Here is a 21,761-nt window from a genome sequence, read left to right as displayed (position 1 = left end):
AAGTTAATTCTACTCCTACTCCTAGTTATAACCCGAATGGGTTAGTAGTGCCAAAAATTAAGACAAATAAAGATAGACTTTGATTTGTTGGAGAGGAATTACAATGAAGTCTTAAAAGACTATTTATAGAAAACAACAAACGTAGGAAATAACTTCCTAACTTCTCCACTAGTCTTCATTCAATCTTTTGCTTCCACTTGTCAAAATAACTTCCCACTTCCCTTCAAATGTGTAGGAGCATGACAAGTGTCCTTTTAACTTCCACATGTGTAGGAGCAAGCCAAGTGTCCTGCATGCAAATAATAATAAAAGGAATACTAATATTAGTTCTAATATTAATACGAATACTTAATAATAATAAAATAGGAAGCATTTTCATAATTGCCACCTTTCGGTCGATCATCGACAGGCGGTGAAATATGGTGTAAACAGAATCTCACCCGTTTGTTTCGGCAATCAATGTTCCGAATTTAAAAAAAAAAAACTTTTTCAGCTAATAGTTTTTTAAAAATCCGGACTGTCCAAAATACTTTTGGTTGCGCGCGATTGAGCACCGTAAAAAAGTTTTTCTCTGAGAAAAAAAGATCAGGCATTAATTTAAAGCAAATAATTCATATAAAATAGATGGAAAGGGGGAATTCATTTAGCATTACTATACTTATGACCTCTTCACTTGCATGTGAAGAAAGTCGAAACTCTCTCCTACATGCAGAAGCGGATTGGTCCAACACAAATACAATGCAAGAAATTAATAATACATCAAATCAAACTCGAGCACTCATTTTTCTTCTCGATCGGCTCTCTATATTCTTCTTCTTCTTCTTCTTCTTCTTCTTTCCATACTTCGACATTCTCGATCGCTACTAAAGCCTCTGCATCACTGGGTTTCCTTTATTTCATTGCCCTCCTTTCCTGCAAGAACAGATTAATTGGATTTAACACTATATATGCATATTGATCATCAGGAAGAGATTGGACTGGTAAATAATGCAGCTTAAGCTTACCTTGGAACTATCAAAGCAATAGTATATATTACTTAGTAGTGGTGGGGAGGAGGGGGCGAAGTGTAGTAGTAAGGTGGTGGTGCTTTGTGCGTCGGAGGAGGCGGGGGTGGGGACTTGTATTTGTAAACTGGTGGGGGAGGAGGAGGAGACGAGTACTTATAAGGAGGTGGTGAAGGGGACAGGGACTTGTAGGGTTTCGTTGGTGATGGAGGTGGAGACTTGTATACGTAGGGTTCCTTTGGTGCTAGTGCTGGTGGTGGTGATTTGTACTTGTAAACTGGTGGTGGTTGAGGTGGAGACTTGTACTCGTTAAGTTTCCTATGTGGCGGCGGTGGTGATCTATAACAATAATCACAACAATAAGAATTACAACAATGATGATTGCAACAATACTTGCTATCACAATTGCCACTAGGAGAATGATGGTGGGGATGAGGATTGGTGAATTGTTGGGGATGAGTATTCTTTGGTGGTGGTGGGGATGAGGATTGGTGAATTGTTGCAGTGGTTTGTGATGGCAAGCTGACAGACACTATTGCCACTAGGAGAATGATGGTAAGACAGGCCATAGAAGAAGGCCCTTTTGCTCCCATCTTCACTACAAAATCAAAATGGGGGTTTGGTTGTGATCTTTAAGCAACCCTCCCCACCCCTTTATATAGCGTAGTATTTTTACCTTTTTACAATTTTACTAGCCAATGGTAAAATGCTCTTAATATACCCTGATACCAATTGTAATATATATATATAAAATGAATTGGTTGTCCATCACTTTGTCTATATTGACTAGGTAATTTTTATTTTTTTTTGAAAATTGACAAGAAATATATATTAATAACATTTTGAGTGGCCGGATGTTGTTTGATTGTTAATTAACAATATGATGGAGATTGCCAGCTCATCATAGGAATAAGCTAACCGTTTCAATATGATGAGATTGCCAGCTCATCATAGGAATAAGCTAACCGTTTAGATAGTGTTGATCGTTGGTTGGCCATATGATGCAATCATTATTTATTTTATAGGCTAATAAACAAACTAAATAGGCATAATTTTCTAGACCTTCAACTGCACGGCACGTGATCGATCAGCCTTCATACGGTGACGACGGTGGTTTCCGGCGACGATGTTTACATCCTCGAGATCATCTCCGTGAGACGAATCCTTGTCCTAAAAACCTGCTTCTGATCGAGCAACCTCGACCCACGCTCCAACAGATCCGATCGTCTGTCTCCACGTGCCACACTTCAAGCTGTGCGTGCGCGGCTCACTCCGGCGACGTTCCACACGGATCCGTGCTCGATCGTCTCAACGAGACAAACACAACTGATGTAGCGCAACCTCCTTTTATGAAACTATTTGCAAAAAGAGATCTAAAACTTGCTTATGTCAAAGATTATCTCTTTGAAACACAAACATAAATAGGTATGAAATAGAGATACTCTCTCTTCGAACACATGATAATGAAAAAACTCTCAATTTTTCTTTAATTCAATAACAACCAAGTTCTCGCGTAGGGCTAACCAAGCCTAAATTAAAGAAATTATAAAAATTACCAAAAATAAAAAATAAAAAATAAACTGCAGAATCAAATACTATGTTAAATAAGAAAAATGCCAAAACACACGGCAACCAAAACGGAATTTCCTACTAAAAGTTACAAACAAATTTAATTATTTCCAAAAACAGCAAAATCTGCAAATCGACCAACCAATCGATTTGATTATCAATCTGCAGTCAATCAATACCTTCTAACTTCTTTCAACGTAACGTGGGACTAGACAGACGGACTGGCAAATTGATCAGAGTATCAATTCGGAGTTTATGCCAAAACAGAAAGATTCCTAATGAAATATTAATTTCAAAAATAATAACTAAAATTCTTATATTAATAGAATAATTATTTTTATCGGCCATCATTATTCTCCCTGGCTTGAAGAAACTCGTCCTCAATCGAGTTTACATAGTTGAATTTGTAGAAACTTATCCGCATCAATCTTGTACTTCAAATTTACTTTCTCCCACATAAATTTCGATGAAGAGTCTTCAAAATTGAAAGAATAAATTTTTTGTTGTGAAAACAAAATTAATATGGTCTTCCTTTTAAAGTTGTTGAAAATTATTAAAAAAGGATCCACAAATTGATGATTGTGATCAGTTTCGACCCCCTCCAATTTTTGAATATGACGCATGACATTCATACCCAAGCTTTTAGGTACGGTGTGCTTCACGTCATCCCAATCAACGCTATGCCCACAACTCTAATTGGCTACTTATCCTTCACAACTTCTTCCACTTTATGAATGATAGTTTCCTCCTCATCCGGATACTCATCGAATTTTGGAGGTGACTCCCAATCAATTTCTTACTAAAACGGCGATGGATTACTGTCCAAAAATGTTTTATCGTACTGTTCCTTTTAAAACATCACTCAGAAAGTCTCCTACATCTCCCTAAACTAGAATTTCTTCTATGACTTTTTTTCCTCTTGCACCAATCTTTAAGATTTTTTTTGTGTCATACCTCCCTGGAACTCAAAAAGTTAATCTTCAAACCAAATTCTCAAAGTCGCGAATCACAATTAGCAACCTTGATCGCCCTTGTCCTCCCCCTCGACTGATGGTTACCCGGCAACAGTTTGGTGATAGAAACACCATCCGAAAAATCTATCTCCATTGGAAGGCTAGGTTAAACGGTTAGCGGCGAGGCAATCTCCCAACTTCTAGAGCCTCGAGGCGTTGTACAACTGATGCAACCCTCTGTTTAAGTTATTGAAATCTTTCCTCCGCTCAAGCATCCCGAGCAGCATCATCTCGCTCATATACTTCATTAACATAAGCTGTATGACCTCCTTTTCCACCTCGACCTTCAGCACGTCCTCCGGCCATAGTCAAGATTGGAATTTGGGCTTTGATCCCAACTAATGCAACGTAGCCTCCTTTTACGAAACTATTTGCAAGAAGAGATCAAGTATTTCATTAATATAAGCTGTACGACCTCATCTTCCGCCTTGACCTCCAGCACGTCCTCTGGCCATAATCAAGATTGGAACTTGGGCTCTGATACCAACTGATGCATCACAGCCTCATTCTACGAAACTATTTGCAAGAAGAGATCAAGAACTTGCTTATGTTAAAGATTCTCTATTTGAGACACAAACGCGAATACGTATGAACTAGAGTTACTTCATCTTCGAATACACGATAATGAGAAAACTCTCAATTTTTCTTTAACACAATAACAATCAAATTTTAATATCACCCTACAACTTATTTTACACTAGAAAACTAAAACTGAAAAGGAATCAGCAAAACAGGAAGCTGAATTCCGGTGAATCGCCAATTGACTCAATAATTACCAAAATTAAAAGATTTGAGATATTCTCAATCTGAATACTTGAGAATAAAAGAAAAGTTGCCAAAACAAATGACACTTATAGTGGAATATTCAAAAATAATTTATAACCAAAATAATAAAACTAGATATTTATTACTTAAATAATAAACCATTTCCATTTTGCATCAACAACCCTGTGTTCAAAACTTTCGTTCAAGCACTTCTAATCCGAGCTCCAGTGGACTGCACCGCCGCTTCAAACAGCCTGTACACCCTCCTCCGATGACGAAACTCAACCCCATCATAACCATTGAGCTCCTCTCAGTGAGACGCACAAGACCCTCCCTAATCAAAATCGGGTTTTGACACCTCGATTCGGACCAGTCCATGAATAGTGCAACAATGGAGAATCTGTGTGTTTTTTCGGTGTTCCGAGGTCACCTACACTCTGATACCAATCGTTGGGATCGGAGGGACACCACACACACGACCCACACAATGATTTTAAAGAAAAACTCACCCTTCCGTATATACACACACACATATACAATTGGAGAATATGAGTATTTTCAAACTTGAAGAATATGAGTATTTTCAAAAATCGATAAAATAGTGTAGAGAGAGAGGGAGGGGGGCTTAAACGGTGGAGAGATCTGAAAATATTGGAATTGAACATGGGTTATGACTGACGATCGAGAAAACTGAGCAATGCCGGCCCCGACATTTGAGTTGCCCAAGCCCGACCTTCCGTTTGGTTGCCCACTAGTGTTAAGTATAAGGAAAAAAAAAACATACAAGCAAAAAATGAAAAAAACAAAAACAAAAACGTAATTATATTGTCCATTTAGCTTGAATTACATCACCCGAGTAGTGTTTTATGATTAACAAGATCCTATTCAAAGAAAATAACTTCTCCTTGCATTTTTTGAAGCAAATTCTTCAATTATTAGATCATCATACTTTAACTTATCCAAGTACTTATTTTCAATTGATATCATAGCCAATCCACTTAATCTCTTCTGTAACATGATAGTCAAAAGATAAGTTTTTATTAACTTCAACTTCGAAAAACTCCTCTCAGCTGAAGCAACTATGATCGGAATAGTCAACAAAATCCGATAAGCAACCCAAACTATTTGGAAACCGCCATCTTTCCAATAAAACTTTATAAAATCAAGGATGTCGATCGATTTTATGAATTTATTATGCTCCACTTTAATCCACTACCACCTATTATACTAATTTTTTTTGCTCCACTACTGCCACCAACTATACTAATTTATTATGCTTCACTAACCAAATAAAGAAATCAAGAAGTTCACTTACCAAGAAAGAGAAACAAAAAGTCTAGTCTTGAAAGACTAAAGAGTAGAGAGAGAACCTTGGGCTTGAATCTACTATTAAGTCTTGATCAAAACAAAGAAAACAGCTTTGCACGATCCAGCGTTGGTGTTCGGCATTATTCTTAACTTCTTCACAGAATCAGAGTAAGGGTTTACACCAGGTAAATTTGGAGGCAAATCAGAGTAAGGGTTTTGCACAATCCCCTTCCTTCTCGTTTTGGTTATAGCGTCCCTTTTTTTTTTCTTCTTACCTGATAGCCCTCCTAATTTTCTCTCTTAATAATTTGCCCTCATAAATTTTTTTTTATCTGTTATTTACTCCAGGTATAGAAAACCACTCTTTGCCCTCCTAATTTTCTCAAGTATCATAATTTTTTAAAGTGGGTGAAAATCATGCAGATTTACTTTTTTTTTAAAAATTTGTACATGATGCCCCTAAATATATTTTTTGCTGGATTTCTAATTTTTTTTTGTATACATACAAATATATATATATATTTTTTGGTTGCCCCTTGCCGGGGGTTGCCCGAGCCGGCCGGCTTGCGGGGCTTACCCCCTAGCCAGCCCTGAAACTGAGTAGTGAAAATTGCAGTAGAAGACAACGGATTCATTTCGGAAAATAACTTTATGAAGATTTAAGGGTAAGTCATTTTCAACCAATTAATGAAAAATGTTTTACATGTAAAATATTTTTTTCATTTTTTACACAACTAAACACCGAAAAATAGGTAAAACATTTTACGTCTAAAGAAACGGAGCCTTAAAATAATAACAAGCGGTCAAAATATAATCAAATACTGTGTAGATTGATTAGTGAAAAGTTACTATTTCACCACCGACGGAGCTACCTCTCAGCCGCGTAGGCCAGTTTATGGCGTAAGCAAATGACATGATCAAAGCGTACAAGCAAATGACGCTTCCTCATACTTTTGTTTAACTGATTTAAAATGACGTTGATATTAGAATCTTAAACTAGAATATGAGCAGGCCTCAAAAGATATGCTTCCGCATACTTTTGTTTATATGGTTTAAAATGACGTTGATGTTAGCTAGAATCTTAAACTAAAATATGAGCAAGCCTTCGACAACTTAACACTTGCTTGGTCGATCAAAACTTCTAAGGTCGGTATTAGGTTGTGACAGCCTGTTACTTGAGACTTGTCTTTTGTGTTTTCATTCTTAATTTGTTTTCTCGATCGTTTTTATTTGTTTTCACATTGCGATCACTTAATTAAAAACATTCATTGACATCTTAACGGTAATTGTGAAGACTTTTTCAAAATTTTCAAAACAATACTAATAATATACTATGATGAAGAATATTTGATCACATCATGAAACACATGATTAATTAATTATTTGTTTATTTTCAATTATTTAAGGCATAGTCCAATTTATGTCGGAAAATATTCATACATGAGGAGGTAAATTAAGGAATACCCCATTTTGCACAAAATGACTTTTCAAACTTCGAGAGTAAGCAAGATAAGCTCCGGTCTTGAGATAAAGTTCGAAGTGCAGCTGCTTTAGGCCTGTGAAAATTTTTTATATTGGGGACCGCTCCTACTCTAATACCCCTTTTAATAGTTGGAAAAAAAGTACCTCATTTTTAATCTTTAGTTTAGGCCATTGAAAAATCAGGACAAAGCATGATCCCAACCAAAACTTACAAGACTAAACAAAAAACAACACTCCTAATACGAGAATAATATTGTTCGTACTCCTTTAAAGGGGGTGAACATTACCCTCTTTATGATTGGTTGAAATTTTGTAGGGTCCCTCCACAAACTAACTCCATTATTAACAAAAAGTGTATTGATTCTGTGAATATACACAAACAAACTCAATTTCTGCCGAATACAAGGAGGGTAATGTTCACACTCTTTAAAGGAGAGTGAACAAAATTATTCTCAAATAGGGCAAAAACTTTGCAACTATCCCTTCCCAAACTATGCCTGTAACAACCTAATTTTTTTTAATAAAATTAAACATTTTATATTGAAGTGTTTTATCAAATGGTTTAGTTAATTAATTATAAAACCTTGGCCCTAGGTTCATGATCATGAAAATCTAGGAAAGATATGGAGGAATTTAGATAGATAGATATGGGTGAATCTAAGTTCATGATCCTAGCTAAATAATCATTTGTCCTGATTTAAGTTTTTAAAAGGAGCCAATAATTGATTGTTATACACGAGATCAAATCAGGCAAAAGATCATATGTCACAGCTCACATATATCTTCACGAGTTTTTTTTTTTTACCAATATATAGATATATATCATGGTTTTTATTCGTGAGCTTATATATATGAAATATTGATATGGATGAATTGTCTCTCCTTATGAGAGTTGTCTCTTCTTGTCAGAGTAATATAGTTCGCCTTTGGGCGATTTGTTTATTGTTCAGGCTCGAGAAGATTAATATGCATCTATTGGTGGTTTGCTAGAAATTCATTAGTGTCCGATGACGAAACTTGACCCGTCACAACCCCTGAGCTCCTCTCAGTGAGACGCGCGCACAAGACCCACTGATCAAAATCAAGTTTTGACACCTCAATTTGGAGCAGTCCGTGAATAGTGCAAAATGCAGAATTCGTGTGCTTTTCCGGTGTTCCAAGGTGGCCTATGCTCTGATACTAATTGTTGGGAACGGAGGGACACCACACATACGACCCACAGAATGATTTTAAAGAAAAACTCACCCTTCCATATACATATACACACACATAAACAATGGGTTGAAAAACCTCACTGGAAGCCGCATTCCGGCATCCCGCGGAAAGCCAAACCGGCTCCGAACTCACCTCACCCCTCAGCCCCACCTCCGTCTCACTCCGGGTGCTCTCTCCGGGGGAGCACAACAGGGCTCCCCCACGCACACCTCTCCCTCTACACTCTCAATACATACATGTAAAAGTGAAAACAAAACAGTGGGCAAGTGTGGAGGGATCCCCTACTTCTTGCACATGGCAGAAAAACCCAACAATCAAACACTGATAACGAGTTAAAAAAAAATCACATTTGTCTTCGAGTATGACTGTCCGTTTTTGCAAGAAACGTACGATATAGATAAGGTACACATCAACGTACACTCGATATTCGACCAATTTGTTTATCTATATGAAAGGTTTTGATATGGAAACCCACAAAACTAACGGTTCAAATGATCTGAATCGTTAAATAGTAGGCCCATTTCGAATGATGCAAGAGAGAACACAAGGAAAATCGTCGCAGATCCGTTTTTATGCTGCATTTGTCTCCCATATGGCGTGGGAAAATGGCGGTGCTGAAAATTGCCAATAGTTTTATGCTTGTGGAGATCCATGGGCCCAGAAGCCGCACCAGGACACTAGATTAAGTAATAAATGGGCTATATTGGGGGTTTACCTGCCTGGGCTTGGGCCCATGGCAGTTGGGCATGTGATTTGCAAAGATGTTACTATTTCAATGGATTTTCTCCTCTTATTTTATCCAAAGTGTCACGTATTCGCGTCCGCATCATGTGCTCAAGCGGGAGCGGGTCTTTAAAACGCATCCCGAATTAGTAAGATCCGTGAGAGCGAGAATTGAGAACACGACCACAGTGCAAGATTGAGAGCGCGGGGGGTTTTAAAGGATTACGTGACTAAAGTGTTACCTCACAGTTTTGTGGATGACCGTCATTCCATATGTGGAATACAAGTTTTTTTTTTTTTTGGTAGTTAAACTAATTTGTAAACTCACTTATGAATAATATTAGTAACTCTTTCGGGATTGGCTAAAAATTACTTGTCTCACCATTTTCAAGTTCTGACCCTGCTATTTTTAAGAAATCATATGGAAGGTAGTATTATTACTCCACCAGTTAAAAAAAATTGGATTAGGGAGAGATCCAGATAAGCATAAATCACTTGTAAGTGTCCAGGAGTACGAAACCCACACAAATACTCCATGGGACTGCAAATCAACCAATTGAGCTGTTTGCAACTTGTTCGAAGCTCGATTTAGAAAGGGCTCGTTCTAATTGGATTTAGAAAGGGCTTGGTTTGCTAATTTTTCAACGGTCTTGCTATTGTCAGCCCACTGGGCTGACGATAAACAAGCTAGAAGACAAGGAAAACAGGTATTTCTGTGCACTTTTTACACTCTTTAATATACATTCACACACTCACTATTATCAGCCCAATGGACTGATTTTAGAATTTTCCATTTTTCAATGGGTTCGATCTTAAACTTGCTACAAACTTAACACAACAAACATACTTTGAACACTAAAAATCGGGTGACTCAACTTGTCGGCAATCCTACAAAAAAAATGTGGTGGAAAAGTGTTCACTTTTGACAATATATCACTTATAGTATAATAGTTTGCACCTGTGAAAATGCAGCGTTCACTTCGTTTCAATTTCATCGGATGTCATCGAAGGAACCAGTGTTCACCTGTTCCAATCACTGAAGGCATAATCTTATCTTCGAATGCCGATATTCATACCCGATCAATCGGTATTTTCCACATAACATACTTTTCAAAACTCCTAATAATCAACCATAGGGCTTTTTCCAATATTTTGAAAATGAACTACATATACCTCTTGTTTTCACATCATAGCATTGGCGCCCACTGTTTGGTTGATTGAGAAGCCGATCTCGAGAACAGGGGAACTTTTAAAAGTTGTATTATGGACTATGGTGGAACCCTCCATATCTAATCATGTCCCCCTTCTCTCATAATTTGCTATATATATAGTACCCTTCTTTTTAATCTTTAATTGGCATTTGGCAATGGTCGTCTTTTCAAAAAGGAAATGATTCTGCCACTTCCTTTATTTATTAACATCACTCTCCTGCAAGTGTATCTTTGGTATAAAAATATACTCACAAGGAAGTGGCATTAAAAAAAAAAGTGAGTAACAAAATCAGCAGCGTTTCAAAATACCTATTCAGGTTTCTAATTTCTTGGTTTTCATTTCCTAGATCTTACTATTTTGTGTCTACACAAGTTAAGAAAACATTTTGAGTTTTGTTTTTTCCCTTCTCTTTTCATACTTGGTTGGCGGAGGACCCCAAAATTATAAATAGCGGTCTGCTGCAAGTGTCAGATTTTTGATTTGTTGAGCATATGGGCTTATATATTCCCGCTGCATATCAGCTTGTTTTTTTTATTTATAGATTGGTTCATGGCCGTTTCGATGCAGCTCCCGTGGAAAATCCAGGCTCTTTTTGTCGAAGTAAGATTCGAAATTAATCATGCTCTCTACAACAAATTCTTCGTACGTATTATTTCACTGTGACCGATATCGTGGCGTGTCCCGATACCAGTATTAGAACATTGGAGGGACGTCTCGCCTATTATCGACATTATTTACGGACCCATGTTACCAAGTGGTCCAAGTGCATATCCTAATGATATATCTCGTTATTTGAGACTTGACTTTTGTGTTTCCATTCTTACATTGTTTTCTCGTTCTTAAGTTGTTTTCACATTTGCCACCGCTTAAAAAATTGACATCTTAACTATAATTTTGTAGACCTTTCAAAATTTCCAAATCAAAACTATGCTAAATGTTTGGCCCGGAGTGCCTCTGTGGATTTGATTACACATCATTTTCTACGACCGCTCTAATAACAGACTTGCAGGTGCGATGTTGAATGTCATAAAAGACTTAATTGAAGCTCTCTTCCAAACACCAATTGATTTTAGAAGAGATGGTGAAAAAGCGGTCCGACAATAAAGAAGTTTATCACATCATGAAAAACAGGGATGAGCTGTTAATTATTTGTTTGTTTTTTTTCAATCATTGAAGGCATAATCTAATTTACGTAGGAGAATATTCATATATGAGTAGGTAAAGGAGTACCCCATTTTCCTCAAAAATGACTTTTCAAACTTTGGGTAACCTAATTTCAACATGTCTCCCAGAAAAAAAAAAGGTTGGCAAGATCTACGACAAAAAAATAAAATAAAATAAAAGGTTGGCAAGATCAAAGCTGGCCGGCTTCGAGATAAAACTCGACGTGCAGCTGCTTTAGGCCTATGAAAATTTCCAATTTCAGGGATCCGCCCTACTTTTATACCCCTTGTAATAGTTGAACAAAGAAAGACTTCATCTTTGATCTTCGGTTTAGGCCATCGAAAAATCAAGACCAGGCATGATCCCAACCAAAAATTACAAGACTAATACTCCAACCTTGGAGAAATGCAGAAGCAATGCAGCAGACAAAATGATTACCTAAAACAAGGTATTTCTAGTCCATAATCATATTGATTTGCATGGATTGATCCATGACTATAGAAGTGGTATCCATGCATGACTGGTGGTTTGATACCAGATTTCGTAATCTGGAAAATTACATTTGGGAAGCTTGTTTCTTTGCCACAATTTGGTCAATTTAGTTAATGCAGAATAGGCTTATTTTTCAGAATGTGATGATTGGCTCAGAGGAGGTAGCGGATTTAATCAAGTACAGGGTGGCCATGTGGATGAAAGTTAAATTTGATATTAAGGTGTATTCGATCGAGGAGTTCAAAAGGTTTTTAGATGGTATTCGATTGTTAAAACTGTAATCTTTGGGGTGTACTCATCCAATCTCCTGCTGGATGAGATCTGCTTTTGTTTTCTTTTGCTGAGTTGAGCTATTTTGCTCCCCAACTTTTTATCTCGATGTACCCTTTCAAGTTCTAATAAAATTTCTTTTTGCCGAGGAAAAAAAATAAATGTGGCATTTCTTAAATAATAAATCTTTATTTGAGAACCCAAAAACTCAGAGAGTGAAATATTCATAGTGTGAAGGTTAAAATTAGTAGTAATAATCATCTGTCCAGATTTAAGTTTTTAAAGGAGCCAATAATTGATAGTAGTTATACACGCGATCAAATCAGACAGAAGGTCATATGAAGCTTGTCAAGTCCGCAAAACAAGAACTTAAAAATAATACAACTTTTGCGAGAAAAATGAATTTTTTTTTAACAATTTACTAGACATCAATGATTTTTTTTAGTTTATGAAAAAGTTTGAATTTTTTCTTGAAAGAAATGCATTAGTATTTTTTAGTCTCCATTTTGCGCGCCGAACAAACTTTATGGGATCGAGGGAGTATAAGTAAATTCTAGAACAAATAACACATTACAGAATTTGGCGTTGTTTGACTCTGAAACCAAATTGACCGGTAGTACTCCCTATAAGTTTTCTATACTAATTAATCCAATTAACTTAATTATCTCCAACAGTATTTTCGAGAGTGGCTTTGGTACCACGGCAGCCATGGAAATAACATGGGAATTGGCCAAATCGCCCTTCTAACTTATTAATACTAGTTATTTATTGTTCTTGACTAGCTCGTTGAGATGTCTGCTGAAAGTTGTGATGCCGTATATACGTCTTATCCTTGTTCCCTTTATTCTTTGTAATGCTTATTCCCAAGATCAATAAAATTTCGCCGAGCAAAAAAAAAAGGATCAATAAAATTTCTTTCGTTGTTCAAAAAATAAAAAATTGTTCATGACTAGCTTGGGATCGAGTCTAGCTAAATGAAATTGTACCCCATTTTAATTTGACAGAAAATTGATCAGGATTATTTATGAAATGAGCACCATCTCTTTGAAGGCTATGGCTGTGGTTTGACCTAGCTGAAGTTACTCATCAATATATACAAGCTTTACGGTGTACGAGTTTGTATTTTGATTCATCAGTCACCAAAAAAAAAAATGGATCAGGCATTAATTTAAAGCAAATAATATAAGAAAATAGATGAAAAAGGGAAATCCATTTAACATTATTATACTAATGACCTCTTCGGTTGCACGTGAAGAAAGACGAAAGTCTCTCATACATGCACAAGCGGATTGGTCGAACACAAATAGTACAATGCATGCAATACTATTAATACATCAATCAAACGAGCACTCATTTTCTTCTCGGCTCTTTATTCTTCTTCTTCTTCTTCTTCCTGTTGCCGTCTTCGACATTCTTGCTACTAAAACCTCGGTATAACTGGTTTCCTTAATTCCATTATTTCATTGCCCTCCTTTCCTGCAAGAGTACCAGATTGGATTTAACACTATGCTTATTGATCTATGTATATATATGTAATGAAACTGAAAACATGTATTAACTGAAGGTGATCATCAAGTAGAGATTGGACTTTGGTAAATAATGCAGCTTAAGCTTATTACCTCAGAACTATCAAAGCAATACATATATGTATTACTTAGTAGTGGTGGGGAGGAGGAGGAGAAGTGTAGTGGTAAGGTGGTGGTGGTTTGTGCGTTGGAGGAGGCGGCGGTGGGGACTTGTATTTGTAGACTGGTGGGGGAGGAGGAGGAGACTTGTACTTATAAGGTGGTGGGGGAGGAGACGAGTACTTGTAAGGAGGTGGTGGAGGGGACTTGTATACGTAGGGTTTCTTTGGTGGTGGGGGTGGTGGAGACTTGTGGACTGGAGGTGGTGGAGGAGGTGACTTGTACACGTAGTGTTCCTTTGGTGGCGGTGGTGGTGATTTGTACTTGTAAACGGGTGGTGGTGGAGACTTGTGAACTGGCGGTGGCGGCGGTGGTGATTTGTACTTGTAAACTGGTGGCGGTGGTGATTTGTACTTATAAACTGGTGGTGGAGGAGGAGGAGACTTGTATACGTAGTGTTCCTTTGGTGGTGGAGGTGGTGGTGATTTGTACTTGTAAACTGGTGGCGGTGGTGATTTGTACTTGTAAACTGGTGGTGGTGGAGGAGGAGACTTGTATACGTAGTGTTCCTTTGGTGGTGGTGGTGGGGACTTCTTTGGTGGTGGTGGAGGTGGGGATGAGTAATGGTAGTCCGCAGTGGTTTGTGATGGCAAGCTCACAGACACTACTGCCACTAGGAGAATGATGGCCAGAGAGGCCATAGAAGGCCCTTTTGCTCCCATCTTAATTCACTTCAAAATGGGATTTTGGTTATGATCTTTAAGCAACCCTCTCCACCCCTTTATATAGCTTAGTATTTTTACCCTTTTACAATCATACGACTAGTCAATGGTAAAATGCTCTTAAAATTTACCCCGATACCAATTGTTATCTACTAGTCAGTAGATACTTCCTCCGCCCCAAAAACGTTTATCTACTCTGCAAACGAGGACGTGAAAATAATACAATTTTTCACAAGAAAATTTCTTTTCAACAACTTATTAGATATCGATGAATTCTTTTAATTTAAGAAAAAAATTGAATTTTTTCTTAAAAGAAATGCATTGTTTTTTAGTCTTTGTTTTGCTGACCAGACAAACATTTTGGGACGGAGGAAGTAATGAATTGGTTGTCCATCACTTTGTATATATTGTGTGGGTATATTTTTTTTATTTGGTGAAATTGACAAGAAATATATTAATAACATATTGAGTGGGTGTTGTTTGGTTGTTAATTAGTGATCTGATAGAGGCTGCAAGCTCATCATAAGAATATGCTAATTGTGTAGATGCTGTTGGTTGGCCACATGATGCAATCATTATTCATTTTTTAGACTAATTAGCATAATTTTCTACACCTCCACATTAATTAACAAAACTGCCTCATATTCATTTTTGAAATTGCTCCAATAGCGAAATTAACATATATAGCCAATTTTCTCTATTTTTGATCAGATATATATATTTCTCCCGTAAATTAAATCCGATAAAATGCTCATAAATGTTTAAGATCTCGGATTTTGGTTTTTGGATCAGTTATCTTTTGGGTCATATAATATAAGCCATGTAAAGTTGTTGGTAAGATCTCACAATTATTCAATGAGAATCCTGACTCCCTGCCTCTTATGGTTCTCAAAGCAATGTTCCTATATTATTAATTTGGCTAACACTTGGGCCACGTCCCGTTAAAGTTTTTATTTTTTAAGTACTTATTTTTCGTTTTATAAAACAAGTCATTCTCTCATAATACATAACATTTAATTCAAAAAATATCCATCACACCATAATTTGGACCGTTAATTGTTTGTTTCTTTTCTGACATTGATCGATGGTGAAAAAGCGGTCCAACAATAATTTGATCACATCATGAAATACAGGGATGAACTATTAATTGTTTGTTTAATTTTTTACAATCATTGAAGGCATAATCTAATTTACGTCGGAGAATATTCATATATGAGTAGGTAAAGGAGTACCCCATTTTCCACAAAACTGACTTTTCAAACTTCAAGAGTAAGCTAATTTCAACATTTAGGTTGGCAAGATGCTACGAACCACTGCCGGCTTTGGGCTAAAGCCCAAGAGGCGTGAGCCTTAAGCTCCAAAAAATGTCAAAAAATTAGGGTCCTACTTATTTTAGGACCTAGTATATATGTATTATTTTGGAGCCCAATTTTAAACCCAGGAAGACATTTTACATTTGGAAAAATGGAACACGGAACGCAGAAAAAAACAAAAAGAAAAAAAAAACAAAAAGAAGGAATAAAAGGTCACGGATCGCCAAAATCCCTTGGGCCTTTTAAAATTATTTAGTATGGTGGGTGCATGGATGCATATTTTTTTTCTCCTTAAACACTACTACTCCAGTACTTCCCATTACAAACAAATACTATATCGGAATCAAAATTATTTAGTGTGATCGACTTTTTATTTGATTTTCGTTTACAATTACTAAGGGCCTCACTTTTAAAGATCGTCTTAGGCTTTCAAAATTTTAGAACCGGCCCTGCTACGAACAAAATAAAAAAAAAAGGCTGGCAAGATCAGAGCTGGTCTTGAGATGAAGCTCGACGTGCAACTGTTTTAGGCCGGCCTGCGAAAATTTTCAATTTCAGGGGCCTGTCCTACTTTTATACGCCTTGTAATAGTTGAACAAAAGAGAATCTCATCTTTAATCTTCGGTTTAGGCCATCGAAAAATCAGGACCAGGCATGATCCCAACCAAAAATTACAAGACTAAACAAAAAACCAACACTCCTGATACTCCAACAATGCAGAAATGCAGAAGCAAAGCAGCAGTTGAAAAAAACAGAGCAAAAACTCTTAACCTGTTTTGCTAATATTGTTCACTTTAGTGGAACCTACTGGGACCAAAATGATTTCCAAAAACAAGGTATTTCTTTTCCATAATCATATTGATTTGCATGGATCGATCCATGACTATAGAAGTGGTATCCATGCATCATGCATGACTATTAAAGTGGCACTTAAATAATAATGCTTTATTTGAGAACTCAAATAATCGAGAGTGAAATATTCATAGTGTGAAGGGTAAAAATAGTAATAATCATATGTCCGGATTTAAGTTTTTAAAGGAGCCAATAATTGATACTCCCTCCGTCCCAAAAAGGATGATAATTTTTGAAACTCGTGTAATTTTTCATCGTTTATATCTTTCAATTTATAATGTTATTTATGAGTTTGAAAACTTTGCATAATAGAGTTAACCAATCAAAAACTATCAAACAAGATCCATATTGCACATTTTTTAAAATTCATATTGAAAGATATAATGAATTGAAATTGACACAGATATCAAAAATTGACATCCAATTTGGGACAAAGGGAGTAGTAGTTATACACGCGATCAAATCAGACAAAAGGTCATATGTTCAAAGCTCACAGATATCTTCATGAGCTTCTTTTTTTTTTTTTTTTTGCCAATGAATTAATATCATTGATTTTATTCATGAGCATATATATATATATATATATATATATGAAGTTTTGATTTGGATGAGTTGGTGATGAACGATTTAAAATAGGATGACCGTGACAACTTATAGACCATTAATGTCTATGCTTGCGATCAATGATGTAAAAATTGGTCAATTCCATATGCATTGAAAACTAAATCTCTTGAGAGGAACATTCAAATTCACAATGCATGATTTTGTTTACTGATCTCAATACTATGAAAGGTGATTAATTAGATTGTCTTTAAAGAGACTTATTCAAGAAGTATTAAATACTTCTCCCTCCGACCTATGAAGTTTATTTGATCCACAAAACGAGAACTTGCAAATAATACAACTTTTGCAAAAAAAATTCAATTTTTTTAACAATTTATTGGATATCAATGATTTCTTTTTGTTAATGAAAAAAGCTTGAATTCTTTCTTGAAAGAATGCATTATTTTTTAGTCTCCGTTTTACGGACCGAACAAACTTTATGGGATGGAGGAAGTATAAGTTAATTCTAGAACAAATAACACGCTACAGAATTTGGCCTTGTGCATGCTTGACTCTGAAACCAAATTGACCGGTAGTTAAGTTTTCTATACTAATTAATCCAATTATCTTAATTATCCCCAACAGTATTTTCGAGAGTGGCTTTGGTACCACGGCAGCCATGGAAATAACATGGGAATTGGCCAAATCGCCCTTCTAACTTATTACTACTAGTTATTATTGTTCTTCACTAGCTTGTTGGGATGTCTGCCGAAGGTTGTGATGTCGTACGTCTTATCCTTGTTCTCTTTATTCTTTGTAATGCTTATTCTCAAGATTAATAAAATTTCTTTCATTGTTCAAAAAAAAAAAAAAATTTTCTTGACTAGCTTGGTAGAGTCTAGCTAAATGAAATTGTACCCCATTTTAATTTGACAGAAAATTGATCAGGATTATTTATGAAATGACCAAGCTGAAGGTACTCATCAAATCAGGGTTGGCTCATAAGTTTTAGAGACCGGAAGTGAACCTCTTGAATGAGGCCTCCCTATATCTTCCCTCCCCTTCGACTCCCCAAGCGTCTGCGTTTCTTTCTTCTTATTTTTTATCTGTTGCGCGGCTCTTCTTTTAGGAGTTCTTTTGCTCTCTAATTCCCTCTAACTATAAAAAAATTGATAATCCAACATAGATGGTAGTGTAGGAGATAGGGCCTGATTGAGTACTTTGCAATTACCGAATTGAAAATATCTTCCAGGCTCTGGCAGTTTCTATTTTTTTTTAACACCTTGTTGTTACTAATGAGTAATTTCATTATTTGGGCCTATTTTGGAGCTCTTAAATTTCAATTAGATCTATTTTGTGTAAAGGAGGCTAGTGCAATATTTTTTTTGAGACCATATATATATATTTATTGGGAACATAAAATTTTGAGAGCCCTCTTTTTTAACTTTTTTTGAGGGCGGAAGCGCGGACTTCCCCGACTTTGGCCATGAGCCGGCCCTGCATCAAATATATACAAGCTTTACGGTGTACGAGTTTGAATTTTGATTCATCAGTCTCCAAAAAACAAAAAGGAAAAAACGATCAGCATTAATTTAAAGCAAATAATAGAAAATAGATGAAAAAGGGATATCCATTTTACATTATTAAACTAATGACCTCTTCAGTTGCATGTGAAGAAAGACGAAACTCTCTCGTACATGCACAAGCGGATTGGTCGAACACAAATAGTACAATGCAATAATATAAATACATCAATCAAACGAGCACTCTTTTTTTCTTGGCTCTTTTTTATTCTTCTTCTTCTTCTTCTTGATGCTGTCTTCAACATTCTCGATCGCTACAATAACCTCAGCATCACTGGGTTTCCTTTATTTCATTGCCCTCCTTAATTTCCTGCAAAGAGTACCAGATTAATTGGATCTAACACTATGCTTATTGATGTATGTATATATAATGGAACTGAAACATGTATTAATTGAAGGTGATCGATCATCAAGTAGAGATTGGACTTTGGTAAATAATGCAGCTTATGCTTACGTACCTTACAACTATCAAAGCAATATACATATATTACTTAATAGTGGTGGGGAGGAGGAGGAGAAGTGTAGGTGTAAGGTGGTGGTGCTTTGTGCGTTGGAGGAGGAGGCGGTGGGGACTTGTATTTGTAGACTGGTGGGGGAGGAGGAGGAGACTTGTACTTATATGGTGGTGGGGGAGGAGACGAGTACTTGTATGGAGGTGGTGGAGGGGACTTGTATACGTAGGGTTTCTTTGGTGGTGGGGGTGGTGGAGACTTGTGGACTGGAGGTGGTGGAGGAGGTGACTTGTACACGTAGTGTTTCTTTGGTGGCGGCGGTGGTGATTTGTACTTGTAAACTGGTGGCGGTGGCGGTGGTGATTTGTACTTATAAACTGGTGGTGGAGGAGGAGGAGACTTGTATATGTAGTGTTCCTTTGGTGGTGGTGGTGGTGGTGGTGGTGGAGACTTGTGGACTGGAGGTGGTGGAGGAGGTGACTTGTACACGTAGTGTTCCTTTGGTGGTGGTGGTGGTGGAGACTTGTGGACTGGAGGTGGTGGAGGAGGTGACTTGTACACGTAGTGTTCCTTTGGTGGCGGTGGTGGTGATTTGTACTTGTAAACGGGTGGTGGTGGAGACTTGTGAACTGGTGGTGGCGGCGGTGGTGATTTGTACTCGTAAACCGGTGGTGGAGGAGGAGGAGACTTGTATATGTAGTGTTCCTTTGGTGGTGGTGGTGGTGGTGATTTGTACTTGTAAACCGGTGGTGGTGGAGGTGGAGACTTGTAATGGTGATGTTTCTTAGGTGGTGGTGGTGGTGGTGATTTGTACTTGTAAACCGGTGGTGGTGGAGGTGGAGACTTGTAATGGTAATGTTTCTTAGGTGGTGGTGGTGGTGGTGATTTGTACTTATAAACCGGTGGTGGTGGAGGTGGAGACTTGTAATGGTAATGTTTCTTAGGTGGTGGTGGTGGTGGTGGTGGTGATTTGTACTTGTAAACCGGTGGTGGTGGAGGTGGAGACTTGTAATGGTAATGTTTCTTAGGTGGTGGTGGTGGTGATTTGTACTTGTAAACTGGTGGAGGAGGTGGTGGTGATTTATAATGATAAGGAGGAGGAGGTGGTGGTGGGGACTTCTTTGGTGGTGGTGGTGGTGGAGGTGGGGATGAGTAACGGTAGTTTGCAGAGGTTTGTGATGGCAAGCTGACAGACACTATTGCCACTAGGAGAATGATGGCCAGAGAGGCCATAGAAGGCCCTTTTGCTCCCATCTTAATTCACTACAAAATGGGATTCTGGTTATAATCTTTAAGCAACCCTCGCCACCACTTTATATAGCTTAGTATTATTACTTTTTTACACTTATACTAGTCAATGGTAAAATGCTCTTAAAATATACCCCGATATCAATTGTTAACTAGTATATATTTCCTCTGTTTCATACAATATTTGTCTGTTTTGCAAACAAAGATGTGAAAATAATACAATTTCTGCAATAAAAATTCAAAAAATAATCGACAACTTATTAGATATCGATAAATTCTTTTAATTTAAGAAAAAAAATTGAATTTTTTCTTAAAAGAAATGCATTGTTTTTTAGTCTTTATTTTGCTGACCGGATAAACATTTTGAGACGGATGAAGTAATGAATTGGTTGTCCATCACTGTGTATATATTGGGTGGGTATTTTATTTTTTATTTAGTGAAATTGACAAGAAATATATGAATAACATATTGAGTGGGTGTTGTTTGGTTGTTAATTAGTGATCTGATAGAGGGTGCAAGCTCATCATACATAGGAATATGCTAATCTCGTAGATACTGTTGGTTGGCCATATGATGCAATCATTTAGACTATGGCATTCTCTATGATTCAAGTTTTCCTTGTATCTAGAACTTGGTCTTCTCGATATACCCTTTGTCGAGTTAATAAAATTCTATTGCCGATAAAAAAAAAAAATCATTTAGACTAGCTAATTTACAGACTAATTAATTAGCATAATTTTCTAGACCTCCCCATTAATTAACAAAACTGCCTCAAATACATTTTTGAAATTGCTCCAATCGCGACTTACGGTAAAGTTGTAAGTAAGATTTCACAATTATTCAATGGGAATAATCGCCCCCCCCCCTGCCTTTATGGTTCTCAAAGCAACGTCCCTGTGTTATTAATTTGGCTAACAAGTACAGCCCCGCTAGGATTCTTATTTTTTAAGTACTTATTTTTTATTTTGAGAGACATATTATTCTCTCACAATACATCACATTTAATTCAAAAAATAAATACTTATTTGAGTTAGTAGAACACAACCATTTAGGGGTGTTTACCTGAAATTTAGGAGTTTGTTTCCTCCTAAGATCTCAGATTCAATTTTCATTGCCATTAATTTTTTTGGACCACCTTAATTTTACGCGTAAGCGTGTGAAACAACTGTGAAAGAAAATGTCGGAATTGATCTGAGGTGTGCATA

At 36.8% G+C, this 21,761-nt stretch overlaps 1 protein-coding gene and 1 long non-coding RNA gene across 12 annotated transcripts; both read right to left on the bottom strand.

Annotated features, from left to right (window-relative positions):
* Nucleotides 1-57: 57 nt before the first annotated feature.
* LOC131308311 (uncharacterized) lies at nt 58-433 on the bottom strand. Its single transcript, XR_009194401.1, has 2 exons — nt 389-433; nt 58-289 (listed from the first exon to the last, which is right to left on the bottom strand). It is a non-coding gene; the product is annotated as an uncharacterized LOC131308311 (long non-coding RNA).
* Nucleotides 434-1,021: 588 nt separating this feature from the next.
* On the bottom strand, nt 1,022-20,632 carry LOC131306625 (extensin-like). 11 transcript variants are annotated; one of them, XM_058332985.1, is made up of 5 exons: nt 20,096-20,632; nt 19,856-20,020; nt 19,418-19,744; nt 13,979-14,425; nt 1,022-1,215 (listed from the first exon to the last, which is right to left on the bottom strand). In XM_058332985.1, exons 1-5 carry the CDS (start codon nt 20,559-20,561, stop codon nt 1,037-1,039), a joined length of 1,584 nt encoding a protein of 527 aa, XP_058188968.1. In that variant the 5' UTR covers nt 20,562-20,632; the 3' UTR covers nt 1,022-1,036. The 11 variants fall into 11 exon arrangements, with proteins under 11 accessions (XP_058188968.1, XP_058188975.1, XP_058188971.1 ...); XM_058332992.1 differs by having other exon boundaries at nt 20,336-20,632; XM_058332988.1 differs by having other exon boundaries at nt 13,979-14,422; nt 19,511-19,555; nt 19,697-19,805; nt 19,938-20,631.
* Nucleotides 20,633-21,761: the final 1,129 nt, after the last annotated feature.

The sequence above is a fragment of the Rhododendron vialii genome, chromosome 11a (assembly GCF_030253575.1).
Source record: "Rhododendron vialii isolate Sample 1 chromosome 11a, ASM3025357v1".
NCBI classification, from domain to species: Eukaryota; Viridiplantae; Streptophyta; class Magnoliopsida; order Ericales; family Ericaceae; genus Rhododendron; species Rhododendron vialii.
The sequence above is the reverse complement of the archived record's forward strand: the minus strand, read 5'-3'. Positions and strand labels throughout refer to the sequence as shown.

What these genes read in the sequence shown, in the direction of transcription:
- LOC131306625 (XM_058332982.1), bottom strand. Translation starts at nt 20,561, where the DNA reads ATGGGAGCAAAAGGGCCTTCTATGGCCTCTCTGGCCATCATTCTCCTA. An exon ending in ACACTACGTGTACAAGTCAC is followed by an intron (nt 19,745 to 19,855) that starts CTCCTCCACCAC and finishes CTCCACCACCAC; the next exon opens with CACCACCACCACCACCAAAG. An exon ending in TAAGTACAAGTCTCCTCCTC is followed by an intron (nt 1,216 to 13,978) that starts CTCCCCCACCAG and finishes ACAAGTCTCCAC; the next exon opens with CTCCATCACCAACGAAACCC.